The 21,200-nt window shown below is 33.2% G+C and overlaps 1 protein-coding gene across 4 annotated transcripts in view; it reads left to right on the plus strand.

Moving 5' to 3' along the window:
• Positions 1-20,875, plus strand: part of ZDHHC21 (zinc finger DHHC-type containing 21) — a 69,229-nt gene extending 48,354 nt beyond the window's left edge. For all 4 annotated transcript variants that reach the window (XM_018051948.1, XM_018051947.1, XM_018051949.1 and 1 more), the window contains 3 exons: positions 648-764; positions 15,418-15,461; positions 16,012-20,875. In XM_018051948.1, the coding sequence (XP_017907437.1) occupies positions 648-764; positions 15,418-15,461; positions 16,012-16,144 (294 nt within the window). In that variant the 3' untranslated portion in view covers positions 16,145-20,875. The remainder of the gene's footprint in view (positions 1-647; positions 765-15,417; positions 15,462-16,011) is intronic.

Consider the following 21,200-nt stretch of genomic DNA (forward strand, 5'->3'; position numbering starts at 1 on the left):
TTCTGGGGTTTTGCAAAGTCGGCTTCTCTCTGTGAATAAATTACATACTTCTTGAGGGCACAGACCATACCTTTATCATTTTTACATAGCTCAGTGCTTGGCAGTGGTAGGTGGATGAGTGAATGAATGAATGGATGAATGAGGGGAGATTGAGGAGAGCTGTTCATGTGATCCTATTGTTTGTGTGTTCCTCTCATTTTGACTAAAATACATAATCTCTAGGTATCTTGGCCACTTGAACTTTAATATTATGAATCAGACTTGTGCATTCAAGCTTTTTACCAGTGCCATAATAAAATTTTTGTTTGTTGAACCAGAGATTCTGCACCATCTGTTTTTTTTCTTGATTTTTGAAGAATGTTTTGTTTTTTGCTGCAAATGAGCATGGGTAATTTGCAACTTTAGGATTGAGTTTTTATCTGATAATAGAGTAGTAAAATCCTGTTTTTCAGCTTGCTACTGTGAACTACAAACAATTAGTTTTGACAATTTCAGATATTTATATATTTATAAAGTGGAATAAACTCATAAAAGGGGAGTATAGTTCTTTTAAGATAATAAGGGAAATTGTTATGGCTCAGTTCTTGATTATTATTGCAATTGTAAGTAATTTTTGAATTACTTTTAAGACTTTCTTTTTCTTACAGGACCTCTTTGTTGTTAGACATGAATTGGCCATCATGAGACTAGCTGCCTTTATGGGCATTACAATGTTAGTTGGAATAACTGGACTGTTTTATACTCAACTAATTGGCATCATCACAGTAAGTATGTTTTTAATGTAATGTATTTATGAACATATGTCCTAATTAATTCTAAAAAGTTACAAAAAGTTTAGAAATTAAAGAGAAACTTACTCATAGTCATTTATATAGTACCATTTTTGTATGCCTGTGTAATTATAGTTATAATCAGTGTACAGAATGTACATATAATTTTGTATCCTGCTTTTAAAAATTAGCTTAGTTTTATATGGCTACAAACTTCATGTTTATAGTTTTTAATAGTTTGGTACACTGTTTAGTGACTACATCATATTTTAATTAATCATTTTTCTGTTGATCAGTATCTACTATGCAGTTTTTTCTATATATTACAAATAGCTCTTTGAACATCTCTATTTTTCTCTTTTAACTACTAATTTAAGGTAAGTTCCAAAAAATAGAGTTGCAGGTATAAACATTTTATTAGTAAGTAAAGGGCTTTTTTTTTTGCATGTGTGTATTAGCCAAAGTGGACTTGTCACAATAGAAAAGATTTTTTTTAATTTTTTATTTATTTTTTATTTTTTTAATATTTTTATTTTTACTTTATTTTACTTTACAATACTGTATTGGTTTTGCCATACATTGACATGAATCCACCACGGGTGTACATGCTATCCCAAACATGAACCCCCCCTCCCACCTCCCTCCCCATAACATCTCTCTGGGTCATCCCCGTGCACCAGCCCCAAGCATGCTGTATCCTGCATCGGACATAGACTGGCGATTTGATTCTTACATGATAGTATACATGTTTCAATGCCATTCTCCCAAATCATCCCACCCTCTGCCTCTCCCTCTGAGTCCAAAAGTCCGCTATACACATCTGTGTCTTTTTTGCTGTCTTGCACACAGGGTCATCATTGCCATCTTTCTAAAGTCCATATATATGTGTTAGTATACTGTGTTGGTGCTTTTCTTTCTGGCTAATCAGCTCCAGTTTCATCCATCTCATCAGAACGGATTCAAATGTATTCTTTTTAACGGCTGAGTAATACTCCATTGTGTATATGTACCACAGCTTTCTTATCCATTCGTCTGCCGATGGACATCTAGGTTGTTTCCATGTCCTGGCTATTATAAACAGCGCTGCGATGAACATTGGGGTACATGTGTCTCTTTCAATTCTGGTTTCCTCGGTGTGTATGCCCAGCAGTGGGATTGCTGGGTCATAAGGCAGTTCTATTTGCAATTTTTTAAGGAATCTCCACACTGTTCTCCAAAGTGGCTGTACTAGTTTGCATTCCCACCAACAGTGTAGGAGGGTTCCCTTTTCTCCACACCCTCTCCAGCATTTATTGCTTGCAGATTTTTGGATCGCAGACATTCTGACTGATGTGAAGTGGTACCTCATTGTGGTTTTGATTTGCATTTCTCTAATAATGAGTGATGTTGAGCATCTTTTCATGTGTTTGAAAGCCCAGAGATAAATCCACACACATATGGACACCTTATCTTTGACAAAGGAGGCAAGAATATACAATGGAGTAAAGACAATCTCTTTAACAAGTGGTGCTGGGAAAACTGGTCAACCACTTGTAAAAGAATGAAACTATATCACTTTCTAACACTGCACACAAAAATAAACTCAAAATGGATTAAATATCTAAATGTAAGACCAGAAACTATAGAACTCCTAGAGGAGAACATAGGCAAAACACTTTCCGACATAAATCACAGCAGGATCCTCTATGATCCACCTCCAGAATTCTGGAAATAAAAATAAATAAATGGGATCTAATTAAGATTAAAAGCTTCTGTACAACAAAGGAAAATATAAGCAAGGTGAAAAGACAGCCTTCTGAATGGGAGAAAATAATAGCAAATGAAGCAACCGACAAACAACTAATCTCAAAAATATACAAGCAACTTATGCAGTTCAATTCCAGAAAAATAAACGACCCAATCAAAAAATGGGCCAAAGAACTAAACAGACATTTCTCCAGAAAAGATTTTTAAAATGTGAAAAATAACACTGAGAAAAACAAAACAAGAAAAAAAAAAAAAACTTCCCAAAAATGTTTGGAAATACACTGCATTTCAGATGTAAATAGGCTTTCTCATTTGTTATTGGTGGGGGTATAAATTAGTATAAAGTTTTTGAAGGTCAGATTGTCAGTGTCTATCAGAATTTAAAATGCACAACCCTTTTGGCCAACCTACAGATAGTATTTTCTTCACATGTGTGTATATTACTTGTGAAACATGTATGTTAAAAAAGATTCTCATTATTATATATAACATAATATGTATAAAAGCTTAAGTGTTTACCAGAATATATTCAGTGAAGAAGATGCGTCAGAACTTAACATAAAGCAGCAGTAATTGAGAAAGTGTATTGCCGGCATAAGGATAGATGAAGCAGAATCGAGAGTCCAGACATATAAACATATATCTATATGGTCAATCAATTTTCAACAAGAGTAGCAAGATTACTCAATGGTGGAAAGAAAAAAGTCTTTTCAACAAATCCTGCTGTAACAACTCGGTACCCACATGCAAAGGAATGAAGTTGGGCCCTTATTTCCATTATATGTAATTACTGTATATGTAAATTAACTCAAAATGGATCAGAGACCTAAATGGAAGGTCTAACATTATGTAACTCTTAGAAGAAAATGTAGGATTAGGCAGTGGTAAATCTTAGAGTAGGAAATAATATCCTAGATATGATACCAAAAGTGCAAACAGGGAAAAATAAGACTAATTTGGACTTAAAACTGTAAACTTTTGAACTTCAAAGGACTCTATCAAGAAAATGAAAGGACAGCTCACATAATGGGAGAAAGTGTTTGCACATCACATATCTGATAAAGGACTTGTATCTAGAATAGATTAAAAAAAAACAACTCAGTAATCAAAAGATAACCTAATTAAAGCATGAGGAAGGGATGTGAATGGCATTTCTTGAGAGAAGGTACAAATGGACAATAAATACACGAAAAGATGTTCAAAATCTTAAGTCATCAGGGAGATGAAAATGAAAACCATAATTAGGTTATCACTTCTCATGCATCCTTGATGTTCTTTAGTTGCTAAGTCTTATTCGACTCTGCAATCCCATGGACTGCAACCTGCCAGGGCCCTCTGTTCATGGGATTTTCCAGGCAAGAATACTGGAGTGGGTTGCCATTTCCTTCTCCAGGGGATCTTCCTGACCCAGGGATTAAACCTGCATCTCCTATATTGGCAGGTGGATTCTTTACCACTGAGCCACCTGGGAAGTTCTCTCACACCCACGAGGAGGGTATAATAAAGATAATATCAGAGGTGAGGATGCAGAGGCATCAGAACCCTCATACACTGCTAGTGGGAATGTAAAATGGGGCGTATACTTTAGAAAATAGTCTAACAGTTCTTTAAAAAGTTAAATTATCTTTTATTCAGCAATTCCACTCCTAGGTATATACCCAAGAAAATTGAAACATATGTTCACACAAAAATTTGTATATGAATATTTATAGCAGCATTAGTCATAATAGGCCAAAAGTGAAAGCAGTCCACATATCTATCTGCTGATGAGTGGATACATGAAATGTGGTGTGTCCATAAAATGGAATATTATTTGGCTTTGAAAAGAGGTGAAGTATGATGCATGCAACAATATGGATGAATCCAGAGAGCCTTATGCTTAGTGAAGGAAACTAGTCACAAAAGGTTACACATTTGTATGATTCCGTTTATATGAGTACTGATACAGGACTTGTATCTAGAACAGAAATTCATTGGGGGGAGGAAAAGTCAACAAATGCTGCTGAGACAACTAGGTGTCCACATGCAAAAGAATGAAGTTGAGCCCTTAACTCATACCATTTATGTAAATTTACTCAAAATGTACCATAGACAAGATTTACATACAATGGCATAAATGCATACATGCGCATCCCTAACCTCTTTCACAATAGAGCTGCTACCGTTACCCTAGAACGTTCTTTTATGCCTCTTATCAGTAGATCAATGTGCTGTGAAGAAGCAGCATTGATCTGGTTATTTTTCCATCATAGATTAGAATTCGTTATAGAACTTGACTCGTATCCATTTATCTATGTCTTCTTTCTTTCAGCATAATGTTTTTTGATTCATCCATGTTTTACATGTACTGATAATTTCTTTTTATTACCGAGTATATTCCATTATATGACTGTACCACAATTTGTTTATACATTCTATTAATAGACAACTAACTGGTCTGGTTCCATAATTTGGTTAACTATCAATAAAAATGCTATGAATGTTCTTGTTCAAGTATTTTTGTGGAAACACGTTTTCATATCCTTGGGTATATATCTAGGAGAAGAATTGCTGGTCACTTAAGATAGGTTTATCTTTTATTTCATAAGAAACTGCCAGGCCTCTTCCCCAAGTGATTGTACCATTTTGCAATCTCACCAACAGTGTATGAGAATTCTGGTTACTTTCATACTCATCAATATTTATTGTTGCCAGTCTTTTTAATTGCACCTGTTCAGTTCAGTTCAGTTGCTCAGTCGTGTCCGACTCTTTGCGACCCCATGAACCACAGCATGCCAGGCCTCCCTGTCCATCACCAACTCGCAGAGTCCACCCAAACCCATGTCCATCGAGTCAGTGATGCCATCCAACCGTCTCATCCTCTGTCATCCCCTTCTCCTCCTGCCCTCAATCTTTCCCAGCATCACAGTCTTTTCAAATGAGTCAGCACTTCTCATCAGGTGGCCAAAGTATTGTAGTTTCAGCTTCAACATCAGTCCCTCCAATGACCACCCTGGACTGACCTCCTTTAGGATGGACTGGTTGGATCTCCCTGCAGTCCAAGGGACTCTCAAGAGTCTTCTGCAACACCACAGTTCAAAAGCATCAATTCTTTGGTGCTCAGGCTTCTTTATAGTCCAACTCTCACATCCATACATGACCACTGGAAAAACCATAGCCTTGACTATACAGACCTTTGTTGGCAAAGTAATGTCTCTGCTTTTCAATATGCTGTCTATGTTGGTCATAACTTTCCTTCCAAGGAGCAAATGTCTTTTAATTTCATGGATGCAATCACCATCTGCAGTGATTTTGGAGCCCAGAAAAATAAAGTCAGCCACTGTGTCCACTGTTTCCCCATCTATTTGCCATGAAGGGATGGGACCAGATGCCATGATTTTAGTTTTCTGAATGTTGAGCTTTAAGCCAACTTTTTCACTCTCCTCTTTGACTTTGACTGTTCTATATATAGGTTTTAATAATAAACAGTTGTTTTAAATTACATTTCCTTGATGACTGATGATATTTAACACTTCTTCATGTGCTTATTGGTCATTCATGGATTGGATGATGTCTGTTTAGATATACCTTTGTTATTATTCAGTCGCTTGATATATTTTCTAATATCTCTTGTGATTTATCTAATGATGTTGATAAGTAACGTGAAATTAATCATATTCCTGTGGACGAGAATAAATCTTCCCCTAAAATCTTTTTTCTCTGCCTTTATACTCATTCATAATTATTACTTTATAGTCCATTCATAAGTTGAGTCTAAATTGCCAGATTATGCTTGCATTTTTAAATTTCTACTTTTGAGTTTTTCCAAATCATATTTATATTTCCTGAAATGAAGTTTCTCTGATTTCCCTAATTTCCTGTGGTTAATGACTGGAAATGGACATTTGATAGCATTGCTGTTAAGACTACAAGTTACTTCTGAGAGTCATCAGGCTTATAGCTGACAGTAACAATTTCCTTCTCACCTAAGCAGTCCTAGTAGCTTCAGAAAATGGGGTTTGGCAGCATAGGCTTCAAGATCATTTAAGAATTTCTGCTCTCAAGCTTTTGTATCACTTCTGAGTTGGACATAAAACTATTTATCATATCTGATTCACTTCTGAGTTGGACCTAAAGTTATTTATATATGTATATATATATATATAGTTATTTATGCTTTTTCAAGGATATACGGTATTAGGTTCCCTTCTGTGTTTCAGACTACCAGTACATTAATATTAATTTTCAAATTGTATGTTCTCTTTTGCTATAATATTGAACCTCATTTCATTGTCTTTCTTAAGATAGGGATATTGGTTTTAAGGTTGTGGCATTTCTAAAACTGAGTGTGTGTTTGTTGCTCAGTCATGCCAGACTCTTTGCAACCCCGTAGACTGCAGCCTGCCTGGCTCTTCTGTCCATGGTATTTTCCAGGCAAGGATACTGGAGTGGGTTGCCATTTCCTTCTCCAGGGGATCTTCCCAACCTAGGGATCGAACCCGGGTCTCCTGCTCTACAGGCAGATTCTTTATCGGCTGAGCTACCTGGGAAGCCTCTGAGTAGAAATTCTATTTGTTAAATAAAGCTCTCTCCCAAAGTTTCATCTCTTTCTGTATACATATAGTATAGTAAACAGGTCTCATGTGTACAGAAATTAAATATATGTGAAACATTTGAAAAAGAATGCAATTATTAAGAGACAGAATACATTCATTTGCTAGTTTAGCCTTTAGTCACTGCACTTCCTCTTGAATCTAAATCCCGAAAAAAAAAAAAAAAAAAGTAAATTTCAATTGCATTTACCTGGGCTTTCATGGTGTACTTCAAGTACCACTATTTGAAGAAAAAAATTTTTTTTCGTTTCTAGAATGCACAACTAGCCACACTGATATAAGATTCTTTAGGGCTTAATTATATAAAATTGTTATGCATTAATTGTTTAATTTTAAATCTAATGAATTGATTAGTATTTAAAATAGTATTTAGTGTTAAAATTAAAGTTTAAAATGAAGATTTTTGCTTCCTTTCTTTATAAAATTTGCTTGCTGTTTATATATTCCATTTGCTAGTCCAACCTTTAGTTACTGTACTTCCTCTTGAATCTAAATTCTTAAAAATTATAGTAAATTTCAATTGCATTTACCTGGATTCTCATAAGGTACTTCAAGTACCACTCTTTTTAATGAAAAAGTTTTTTTTTTTTTAAATTTCCAGAATGCACTACTTCCCGCATTGATTTAAGGTTCTTTAGGGCTTAATTATATAAAGTTGTTAATGCATTCAATATTTAATTTTAAATCTAGTGAATTATTCGTATTTAAAATAAATTTAATGTTAAAATTAAAGTTTAAAATATAGATTTTGCTTCCTTTCTTTATAACATATGCCTCCTGTTTAATTTAATGAAAAAAATTGACACTACCTATAGGATATTTCACATCTGGACATCTTTTTGTCACTGTCAGAATACATGGATCTCTCTTTAGAATGTGAAAGTAGTGACGAAAATTTGTCAGGTAGCATAAAAAAGAAAAGGAGGGGAAGGAATCTTGGTGAATTCAGTCCTTCCATTGATGTGTTTCTCCTTCCCCTACTCCTGCACCCCAAAGACCAAGATACATTTTTGGAAAACATTGGTAGGAGTATCAATTTCTATCAATTTCTGCCAATTTCTATCATTATAGAAATTATGTAATTACATAGTTTGAAATACACAACAAACAAGCAGAACAAATGCTATTTCTACTTAGGTTTAGATTGAAGTTTTGAGGAAGCTACATGTTAATTTTTGGTAATTTTTTCCCATTATCTGCCCTTACTTGGAAAAATAAAACATTTCCTTCCTGTATAAGAGGAAAAGTCCCATCTTTTTACTGATAGTAAAAGGTAACAGGTTAATCATAGTTAATGATAATCCAGTGTCATTTTAGACCTAGTAAGACAAATTATGTTACCCAGATAAAATAATTAGAAATTACTTAAATTTAAAAATATTGGATTTGTGATCCCATTTCCAAGGTTAAAAGATTTCAACCCAGCCAGATGTTTCTATGAAATAGACTAATCTTAAACCCAATTTTCAAGGATTACCTTTGATTATTTTAGACTTAATTTTAAAAAAACAAGGTTTAAATATATATTCTTGCTCCTTTTGACTAAAATTAATATTGAGGGTAAAAGTGTTTTCAAAGTTTGCTTTGAAACATTCTTTATTTAGGGAACAGATTATTCTAATTATTCCTCACTTAGACTATTTAGCCTTTTTGTTTGTTTCTGAATGAAATGGATAGTGATGTTATTAGTGTAATTGCTGTTGTCAGTATTTCTTACCATGCAGTGGTTCACACACAGCCAAGAATAATGTCCATTCTGATGAGCACCAGTACTAATAGTGCTGGATGATTGTATTAGCCGTGTTTTCAGTCACTGGGCTTGGAGAGAGTTAATCAAGAAGCCGGTAACAGCTGGTACAGCGCCTTCTGGTGAGGGTCTGACAGTGAGCTATTGTACACCATGACACTGTTCTGACAGTTTATCTCAATTTTGTATACACGCATTTTTATTTTCAGGGCACCGTGGAGTTTGTGTAAAAGCTGAAGCTTTTGATGGTGTCTCTGGAGCTTAGTGCTTTTCTCAGTTGTGGTGAGGTTGAGGGTAGGCTGGGGAAGATATATTTAGTTGCAGTTTTGTAAAAGGCTTTAAGTTCCCAAAGAAAAAATTTTGAGCTTTTTATATTTGGTCTCACAGGTACTATTTTTGGACCACTACTTAAACTCCTGAGGCTAGCTTAGAGCAAAGCTTTTCAGAATAAAAGGAGAATATGTTTTCCTTCCTAAATTCTCACTCATGATTACCTAAATAAACATAGACAGACTCACAGATGCAGGAGTGACTTTAATTTTAACTTGATTATGTTTTACAGTGAAAAGTATCTTATGTTCAAAATGTTAAATTAGCTTAAATGAGATTATCTATTAGGATAGAGTTAGTGAACTTACCTGCCTTTTAGACATGTACCCAAAAATGTAGTCCTAAGACTTATAATGAAATTTTGCGAAGTATCCCCTGAATCAATGCGATGAATTAAGTGTTCAGTACAATCTCTGTACAAATTATGTTTGGTTTACTCAGCTCTAAATCAGCATTGCAAATATGGATATCATTGCCAATTATGCTGAACCTAGCTCACTTACATTTCTATAAAGGGAGTTCTGTGCAACATTCTGTTTTCCTTCTAAATTATATTTTCATTTAATAAAAACGAAGTATGTTTCTAATACAGCATTTCTAATTATAATATTACAGGAAGTATCTGTGTAGCTTTTTAAAACCTAGAAAAATCATTAAAATTTAAAATGTTACTTCTTATATGCTTTCAGTATCATATTCTAATATTGGCTATAATATTTCTTTGAATTTTGGATACAGTAGAGACCTGTGTGGAAACTAGGTTCACTCTAGCAAAAGAATTAGTTTAAATACATACTAAGTTACATTGCCTAGTAATAGAAAAGCTTTCTTTCTAAAAATGCCTCCTAGCATCATGATTATTATGTGTGGAATTGGATTGCTCTTTAGTATAAAACTGTTCTGTGTGTAAATGTATTTATATTACATCCTCTCTCTTTAGTCAGTGTAATTAATTAACTTTCTGATAAGATTAAAAGTCATTTAAAACAACTTAGATCTATTTCTGTACTTTTAAAAATAGGAATAGCACCTTTTAATTTTCTTTAGGCATGACTAATTGCTTCAGTGATTAAGTAGATGGCTTTTTTTTTTGGTAAGGAAGCTAAACATTTATGAGTTTCCCTTTTAATTGTGATTTTTCCCACTTTATTGTTTCATGTTCTGAATCCACATGAATTTTTACTCTGACTTTACAACTTACAGAATTGGAAAAAACAGTGAACTTTATAGTTAACTTGGTATATCTTTTTCCACAGTGATTCTTATGTTTTTCTCTGTCACATTCTGTCGCTATATTACTTACTCCTCAAATCCAAGCCAAAGGGGCACATTAGCCCATCTTCTACTGATAAAAAATCTTCTTAAAAGTATAATTTTGTATTAAAAATGTAAGGGTAATTGACCTTGAGTTGATTGTTGATTTCAAACATAAGTTTTCAGCTGTTTTAACCCTTGGTGGATTCATGTCAATGTATGGCAAAACCGATACAGTATTGTAAAGTAAAATAAAGTAAAAATAAAAATTAAAAAAAATAAAAAAATAAAATAAAATAAAATAGTATTTGGCTTACTTATATGTTGTTATATATGATCGTCCTCTCTGATATCTTCTGTATATTTCTGTATAATTATTTCTTATATATTTAACTGTCACTAGCCTGTAAGCTCTTTGTTACTGTATAATATGTACTTACTAAATTTTTGATAGAGGAATAAATGAGTAAATGAATCATGGTTTATGTATAATACTTACTACCTATTTTTTCAACCAGATTATAAGTCCCTTTTGGACATTGTATTTTATTTGTGTAGTCTTCCATAGTCCATGTCATTTTAATTATGAAAATTGCTTTTGTTTAAAGATAATTTTGTCTAGTTACAATCTAATATAACTGAGATATCTCCAAGTCCTACAGTAAAAACTTAGGTTTGCCATTTATTGAGTTATTAAGGGCTCTAACATATTAATTCATTTGATTCCTACAAAAACCTAGTAGTAGTATTTGAACAGCCAGAAAAAGGCTGATTAAAAACCTGAGTAGCTCAGCTGGTAAGGAATCCACCTGCAGTGCAGGAGACCCTGGTTCAATTCCTGGGTTGGGAAGTCCCCCTGAAGAAGGAATAGGCTACTGACTCCAGTATTCTTGGATTTCCCTGGTGGCTCAGATGGTAAAGAATCCACCTGCAATGCAGGAGACCTGGGTTTGGTCCCTGGGTTGGGGAGATCCCCTGGAGAAGGACATGGCTACCCACTCCAGTATTCTTGCCTGGAGAATACATATGGACAGAAGAGCCTGGCAGGCTGCAGCCCATGGGGTACAAAGAGTCGGACTCAACTGAGCGACTAAGTGCACACAGAACAGGAGTATAGAAATTCTTTTGGAAAGAAATTTTCAGTGGCTATAAATGTAAGATCTACGGCCTTCTCAGTTTGGTTTCATGATTGATTAAATGTTTATATGAACTTAAGATCTCTAATAAAAGATATAGCTGATCCTTTGTGAAAGGTGGATTTTTAAAAAAATATCTCTTCAAGTGAGTAAGGTAGTGAGTTCGACCTCAAAGAATAAGAGAGGTCTAAGGTTAGGAGGAAGTTTTTCTCTCTCTGGATTGAAATAAAATAAAGATAAGAAATAATGTTATTTCTGCCCATGTTTGATTAGTTTAGTGCTACAAACATATGTTGAGTACCCACTTTCTGTGTGGTTTGGTGCTATGAAAGATACAAAGTGAAATGAGTTGCTCTCTGTATGTTGATCAGAAATTATAGGAAGTCAACTAACATCTGTTTTAGAATTACAAAATTTATTAGTAGACACAAGAGGTATATCATCTCTAGTTGAAATAGACTTTCCTTAATAGTGTTTTTTACTCCAGGTTAAATCAGCAGAGTTGTTGAGTCAGGTATGTGCAGAGAGTAAAAACTATCAAGAAGACCTATCCTGAGACGAATGAGAGCGGGCAGCTAGGTTGAACTGTCTTCTTTCTGACAGAATGTTCTTATTTTCCTCAGACCTTTGTTTTGATAGATCTGGAAACTCCATTTTGAAAATGTTTCCAGGGTTAATCAGGCCCAGAAGTAGTAACTCTTACTTCTAGATGCAAAAGTGATAGTCATATAAACCAGGCTGACTATTTATTCCCTTATGTACGGCTGTCAGGTACCAAAGGACCCTGCAGTACACTCTCCTGTACAGCTGTGTGCACAGCCAAGTGTTGCTTGGTGAGGATGAACTCAAGTTAGTTGGATGAATTGTGTCATCAAGCAGTCTATCCCAAGAGGACTAGATTCTCAGATCTGTTAACCAGGAAATGTTTGGTGATAAATTCTTGCTCTTCGCCTCTCTCACCCCCAATTTTTCCCATAGGCAATAATACCTCCTTCTCCCTTCCTATTAGAAACTTTTTTTTCATTCCAGTTATAATCTTATTAGTTGAGGGATACATCGTTCTTTTATAGTCAAACATATTTCCTTAGACTGAACCTGAAAAATCATTTCTTAGAGTAGGGTCAGCCATCGGGAGAAGATAAAGTATATTTGATAAAATACATGAGGGCTATGTTTCTGTAAGTTTTGCTTGTTTCTAGTTTATTCTTTTTTTTTTTTTTAGAAAATAAACTTCTGGTTTTTAAACTAGGAAAGGATTTTCGTATATCTCACTTATGCAGACTGACACAAGTCTTGGCTATTTTGATCATAAGACCATAATCAAGACATAAATATTTCATTGGAAATAAGGTATTTTGATTGTAGACAACACACAATAAAAATGGGTTTCTTATCATTCCTTGAGGAATTTGATTTTTTTCTAGATAGCTGTCCTACATATAGCAGGAATTTAAAAGATTGTATTATTACTCCTTGAAGATAGTAATTATCTTATTGGTCCTTTTGTGATAGTCACTAAAGGTATTGAGTCTTTTATGTTCAATAGAATTATTTGCAACAAAATCTGTTTATTTTTAGTTTTTCTGTGAAATATTCCACAATTCCCTGCCTAAATAAAACGAAACTAAAAGTATATTGAATGTAGTTTGGCACTTGAAAATAACTTGTGACTGTCAACGTTCCTTCACTAGTAACCTCTCCTCTAGTTTACTGTTTCTATTGTGTGTATGAATGTGATAGCTGATAACTTTTGTTGCCCTGAGTATGTTGTATAAAGGCCAGTGCAAAAACTTTGTGACATGTTTGGCCATTTATTGTTCTTATAATAGTATTTTGGATAGCTGAGAGCTAGGCATTTGCCATTTCTAGAGGGGGAAAAAAAATGGTCCTTTATAGGTTGCCCCACAAGTCCTGTTCATAAAGTCATGGTAAACCACTCCATCCTTTGATAGAATAACTGTTTATGATGACTTGAAAGGTAGTATTCCTGCTATTTCTTGAACCAGATTCTAGAAAGATATCATCAAAAGCACTTGAGAGTAAGAGCTTTCCCCTTAGGAAGTCTAAATACAAAGCCTTTCAAGTCGGTCTTTTACTGTCACAAACACATTCCTCAGAATTATAATCAAGTTGTGAGTTTAGGCATGGTAAACCATTTCCTGTACTATCAGCTAGTTATGATAGTTTACCCTTATAGTTGCCTTCCTTATCCTGAAATAGTTTCTAGTTTCAAATATTATCTACACCTGCGATTCAGGGCCATTTATACACCTTTCCTCATAACAGTTTTAAATTTCTTTTCTGTTTCTTCCTTCATATTTTTGTGCAAGCTGTCTTAATTGTTTCATAATAACCTGTCACCATCAATTCTAAGAAACCATTTAAATTACTTCCTTCACTTTTTTGTCAGATATAGAACCAGAGCTCCAACTTTCCTCTAAGTCTCTAATCAATGTTTACATGTATTTGCAGACTATGTTTTCACAAAGTAAAACATTATTTTGAGCAAATTACGTATGTAATAGAACTAGGAAAGGTTAATTATGAGTCGAATTGTCATTGGATATCATGAATTTCAGAAAATGCTAGGGAAATTAGTGAATATAGAGTAACTAATCTACAACCTCCTCACACATTCCTGACAAATCTGGAAGTGAAACTCTGTTACTGGTTGCTAGTCATCTAAAAAAAAACATAGATTTGTTTTCCTTTGTGTGGGCCAACTGAAGTTAGACAGCTGTTCATACATAAGAATTTAATATTATGAGCCATTCATGTAGCTTCTTTTAAAGAATTTTTTGAAGCAAAGGTATTTTTTAGTAGTAGTGTTGGAAGACAATCACATCTAAAGAAATTTTTGGAACTGGAGTTGCAGTTAGAAATATTTGCATGAGTAGTACTGCTTAATAATAGTACAGTCCACCTGCTGTATATGAAGAAGCTAATAAATAGGGTAAAAGGAAAACTCTTAACTTTTTTGTATATTTAAAAAGAATGTATTTCTTTTGTACTATTTAAAAGTATTTTTAAAATATAAATTAAAAAAATGTAAATATGTATATAAAATAAGATTATGTTACTTGTGTTTTTAATTATTTCTATATTCCTTATCCATCCCAGTTTCTCAGTCTAATGATGTCTTCCATTAACATGAATTAGACTAGTATGTCTAGAAACTTTATTCTCTTTATTGAGTTCTTTTTCTTACATATTTGTCTTAACAGCCTTTTAGAAAACACATAATGAGAAATTGCATTATTATGAAGGGACTGTTTTTTCTTTTGAAGCAGTCTTTACTAAATACTAATCAGTTAGCTTTACTTTTCAAGTAATAGTGTGGTAGCATGGTAAATGCATAGACTGTGTCATTGAATTTGTGTTGGTTTACAGAAATCCATAACCAGTAGAAACTGTTGACTCTTCAAAGTTTTCTGTTCACTAGTGTCTTTAATATTTTGGTATTTAATTTTGAATGCATGTGACAGTTGAATTAACTATAGGCTTTTAAAAGAATTATCCGGAAGGGAATTGTAATAAAAGGTATTTTTTAATGAAGTGAGACTCCTACAATTTGGGGAATGGGGTTTGTAATTGAATTTTTTTTTTTTTTTTAGCACAAGGTAATATTGATTCTGTTTTTCCAAGGGAATTTCAGCAATGTACATGGATAATTTAGAGTTCTTCGTACCTATATGTAGACTGTTTATATCTTCAGAATATTCTCTTAATATGATTAAAAAGTAAATGATCATAAAGTATCAAATAAAGCCCATAAAATAGATATAAAATAAAGCCTTGAAAACTTCGTTATACCTGAGTATAATTTTTTAAATTTTTAATAGGATACAACATCTATTGAAAAGATGTCAAACTGTTGTGAAGAAATGTAAGTATAAAAGTGAACTCTGTAGTGTTCTTGTTTTAAAATGTGAACAACTGGTTACATTTGAAAAATGTGTGCATGTAGTGAAAAGATAGATAATATAATGATGGCTTTTTCTCGGTACCTTGTCTAAGGTCTGAGCTAGACAAGCATGACCCAGTCTTACAGTAGGGGTCTTCTAGCCGTGATAGTTTTCAAACAAAATAAGTACTGATCATTCTTGTCCCTTGTCTAACTAAAGTAAGTTAAATTATTTGTCCTGAAAGTACATCAAAAGAGATTTGCTACTGTGTTGTTGACACACATTCTGTTAATCCTGAGATTCTCCTCTGCTTCAAAAGTTGCCTAGGTTGATTGACGACACAGATACAATATCTGCTATCCAGAGTTAAAACTCAGCTGCATGCCATAATGAAAGAAAAGCTGTATTTGTGATGCTGGGACACAATTCATCAGAGTCCAGTAATGGATCCCCAGCCAACCTGTATTGTTTTAGCTGACTGAAGTGCACCATGGGAGAGCTGTCTTTCACTAATAATGCTGTCTTCTGTAGATCGAGGCCCCGAAAGCCATGGCAGCAGACCTTCTCAGAAGTTTTTGGCACTCGTTGGAAGATCCTGTGGTTTATTCCTTTCAGGCGGAGGCAACCACTGCGAGTTCCCTACCACTTTGCCAATCACGTCTAAACAGATGGATGGTGGGCACAGATGGGTCCTCCATGCTGGAAATGCGTTACAGGTTTTCTGATAATAGAACTATGACAGTCTTCAAGTCAATTAAAATCCACCCACCAATCTTAAGCATCATAATGTGCCCCAGGCTTTATTTTAATAGTGATCTTGATCCTGTTGTGGGACTAATAAAAGATCTATATTTAAGTTTTAAAGCATGTTTACTTTCAAATTAGCTTTCCACAGGGATTTCTTTAAATGCTTTTGTTATTAAACTCAAAAGGCACTGATTGGGATGAAATAATTGTACATAATTTCTTTTAGTACTAACAGTGTTACAGATTTGTGTGTGTGTATTTAAAATTTTCACTCTTAAGCGGTACTAACCAAATCTGAATTTAATCCTTCAAATTTTACAAAAGTTGATGTACCTTTTATGTAAATTTTGTTTTTCAAATACAGTTTAAAATATGATATACTCCCTTTTATATGTGCTGCAAGATTTTTTTTAAATGCAGCATGTAAGATTGAACAGCAACAAAAACCAAAAGCAGCAACACAAAAAAAGGACGGTGTTTTCTTAGAAGTAGCTTTCTGATTTTTTTCTCTTCACCAAAAACTAAATAAAAACACCACTAAAGTAAAATACCAACTACCTGCTTTATTTTAAAGGAAAAATTAATTTTTCCCATGTTAACTTTCCCATTTCTTCTCTCTCTACTGTTGTAATTATTGGTTTTTGTTGAGATATTTGCTCCGGGGAAGAATTTTTGACTAAACAGACGTGTTCCTATTTTACCCTAAGATTTTGATGAGCAAAAGGGTAAAGAACTTGCAATAATTCCACTGATACCTTTTTTTGTGTCGTTATATTAGAATGTGTTATGTTTTTTAAATGCTAGTGAACTAGATAATATGTAATGTATAGTATAAAGAGGAGTATTGTGCTTTTGAAAAAATGTATACTTTTTACTTTTACCTATTAGATCTAAAATGACACGTTAAGATTTTTATGTAATAAATATTGGCCAACTAATATTGAAATTTTATTTATAGAAAGTTACTAGTAAAAGTAAGTAACTTTTGTGTACCTGTAATCACCCAAATTGAAATTAAATTTTAATTGCCCACATGTAATCTGGATGGAGAGACCTTTCGTTGTAGCTATTGTTAGGAAATGACCTTAAAATAAGAAAATATAGTGATCTGTATTCATGATTATAAAAATTTGAATTGTTGATAGTGATGGTCTCTTGGAAAGTACAGAACATTTGTGTGAAAAAAATATTTAGTATGTTTTGGGAAAAAATTCAGTTAAAAATTTTTTTTCCATTAGAATACTGCAAAATCCATATATCTTTTCTAAAGAAATTATGTACTCAGTCTTTCTCTTGAAGAGAAGATTGAAGGGGTGTCTAGTGTTCTTGGAGCATAGCAATATTTTCTTTTTAGTTAATTTTGATAGTAAGGAGTCATACCTGAGAAATCATGGGACAGAAGGTTAACCATTGTCAGCTAGTTAACTCTACTGTGTTTAGTTTTTAGAAACTGTAAATAGTCTTCTAAAGTAATAGAATAAGGTCTTCTCAGAGATTTAAGTGCCATGTCTCTCCTGTTCTGATTACAATGCTTTATTATTTAAAAACTTAGATGTGGCAGGTAAAAATATTTATTGGTGCTGATAAGTTGCATAGTAAATTTAATATAAGAAATATATTTATAGAGCTTAATGAACCACAAAATTAGTATATTCATGCCAGGCAAATAAATGGGTAGGGTTTTGTGCAAGCTAACATATTGACCAAATTTGGCCTGGTGACAGAAGTTATAAGGAGTATAGATAATGTAGATAGATATCAGTCAAATGCCTTATGCTGTATACATTCCTTTCAAATGAGGACCTTGAGAACACAGCGTAGCCAAGTGAGGACTCCTTAAGAGCTTTATGGATGTATTTATACTTCATGTAGTAGCAGTAGCTACCTTGAAAGGTACTGGGGAGGTCAGTGCCAACCTCTGCCTCAGTGATGAGAACCAGAGGTGGTCTCTTTCCTACTCTAAGGATCTCTGTTTCTGGCTTTCTTAGATTTCCCAATTTTAGGGCACAATCTTTTCACTTCTTTCTCTTTACTTTCCCTGATCCTGATCCCATTGTAGCTGATTCTTCTAAGTTACTGAAATGCAAACTAATACACTAGGCAAGGCATATATTTATTTTTCTTTGAATGGCAGAAATGCTACATATCAATATATTTATATAAGAATCTATATAAAGTGTAGCTGTGTATACTTATGCTGTAACTTTAAGTGTTTTCAAGTTAGCACACATGACTGGGTTTTGTGATTCTTGGTAGACCACGTGAGAGAAGCCACCTGGCACTTTCCCAGGGAGTGCATAAACTCTAGTGTTCTCTCTGCGCCCTCTTTTGGCTAATTGATGTAATTATACTGGCTTTAGAGATTTATTGCCCCACAAGTGAATTGTATAGTCAAATTCTGAATACTTCAAAGGTACAAATTTAAGGGAAGTCTGTGTAAAAAATGTAAGGTTTTATGAAAATGAATGTGTTCCTGTTTATGATTTTGATGTCTAGTTCATACAGGTATGACCTTTTTTCTTCATTTATGTGTATTCATATTGTATATTTTTTACTGTCAGATTTATATCAGATGAGGATAAATACATATGAAACCATTTCATCAATTTTATTTTGAGCCTTATTTTGGCAAATTAAGCCTCAGAATTGAAAAAACCATTACCTTAAAATTACCAATTTACTACAAAACAAATTTATTGTAGTTACAATAGCAAGCAAGTGTCTAGTTAGTGTTTTACTGAATATATAAAAAAATACATTTGGTTTTTAATCCCAGTTTTGGAATGAGTTTTTTTTTTACTGATTCAGTTGTATTAAAATAATGAGATTACTAATTCTTTCTATAATTTTCTTCATTCCTTTTAATTATCCTACTGTGAGTTAGAACTGTACCTTTAGTAGCTGATTTATTATGTATTCTGGATAACCATGAAAATAACTAATGATGTTGAACATTAGAAAATAATTATGAGCAGTGAGATTATTGATGTAATCTATATATTGAATGAAGTATTTCCTTATAAACATTCCATTTCATTTTAAGTGAAATGTATGTTAAAGGATGTTTTATGTCAGCAAAGTCATTAATTGGGCTTCTGGAAATGAAAGATTTTTAAGTGGTTGTTAGAATTTACCCCTCTTGAACAATTATGTTAGCTGCTATTTATTTCTGCAAACAAAAATATTTTATAGGCTCAAGATTGTGGGCAAAAGTTGACTGAGTTCAAAATTTTAAAAATATTAAATCAGCTGATGTTCCACTGTAAGAAAAATAACTATTTTGCTTAAGAATTGTATTAAAAATATTTGTGGTTAACTTAAGAAATAGGTATATTTAAAATAGTAATATATTAATCTCTTTGAGCAGAAGAAAGCATAGTTTTAAATAATAGAAATAGAAAACATAAGCATAGATAAAGTTTAGTATAACAGCTAAGTTAAAATTTCTGTCAGAATGGGCATTAGTGATTGTTTGCTAAAGCTTAGGGGTATTTTTCTCCAGGCTGGTGGCTAATTTTAACTACTCTTCATCAGGCTTTTTCAGGCCACTTTTGTACAAATAATAAATTGAAGGTATGTTTCACCCCAAAGGGTGTTTTGATGCTAATCATGAAGACTTGAGTTAGGAGAACACCTCCACACAAGACGTATGAAATAATTTTGATTTTTAAGCATGTAGCTTTCTATGTGTTAGGTAATGGAGTGGTTTGAATGTTCTCACTTATGTTGGTATAAAATCACAATATATGCAGCTGTAGTTTACAAAAGCATTAATATTAACAGAGCTGCTAGTCTTTCCCTGGACTTTTCTCCAGTGTCTACTTCCCTTAGTGCTTCCTGTATGAACAGAGTACTTAGCTCAAGTTTACTAAACTGTTGCTGCTTTATTAAATAAGTTTTTGACATGACCTCTATATATGTAGATATATCTAGAATTTATTTGGTACAGTTTATACTTAAAAACATTAAATAATTTATTATTAGATATGGGATTTTTTTTACCCAATTCTCCTACTGTTGCTTTAAAAAAAATAAGTATTAGCAAATGTAGTTAGTAAGTCATACACATTTAGTATGTTCTACTTGCTAGTATTAGTAGCCATATAACTAGTAAATGAATGTAGTATTTAATGTCCACATTTATTACTTTAGATCCTAAGAATGCTTTGAATTTCTCTGTAAATCACTAATTTCATTGAACTCTGAATTTAGCCATTCTCAGTTGAATCCTAGAATATTCTTCAGTAGAACATGAAAAAGTAATAGAACCAACTTGCTTGAAGTATTGTGAACCAATGCTGTTGTTCTATATATCAGTCAGTATTTAACATTTCTGCTGTGTTTGGGATGGTGATGGTTTAACTCCAGGAAAGTTTTCTCTTATGTCTCCTTTCATTATCATTGTGCAGTTTTTGACAACTAAATTTAGTGTATTTTTGTCTGTTCTTCAGATGTTATAGTATGCTGCTTGCTATGCTAATTTGAAACAGAAATAATAGTGATCTTTATTCTTATGTTATTGGTATTTTGGGTATTTTCTATTATTATTAATTTTTTTTGCTATATTATTTCCTTTTTCCTTTTTCTACCATAGAGTACAGGTATAAATGAGGAGTGAGTAGCCAAAACTGGATAAAGAGAGTAGGGGAACATAATGAGATAGAGAGAAGGCTACACAGACTATGTATAATCAGCATCTTAACAGCAGGGTTTACTGGGCACAGAATTTCCCTGCTACAATCACTTTAGCCTTATCTCTTGTTGATACCGTTTTACTGTAGGAGTTGTTAATGCATGTAAGCATTTAGTTTGAGTTATTTTACCTAAGGAGTTTATATTGCTGATTCTTGTCAGCTAGTCAGATGCCTTTGAGAAATTCTTTTTAATTTTAAACATCATAATTGTATAGTGTCTGCTGTCAGGAAGTTTCAAGAATTATGTGGTAGTACAGCTATTTAATGCCAAGGAGAAGT

The sequence above is a fragment of the Capra hircus genome, chromosome 8 (assembly GCF_001704415.2).
Source record: "Capra hircus breed San Clemente chromosome 8, ASM170441v1, whole genome shotgun sequence".
NCBI lineage: Eukaryota > Metazoa > Chordata > Mammalia > Artiodactyla > Bovidae > Capra > Capra hircus.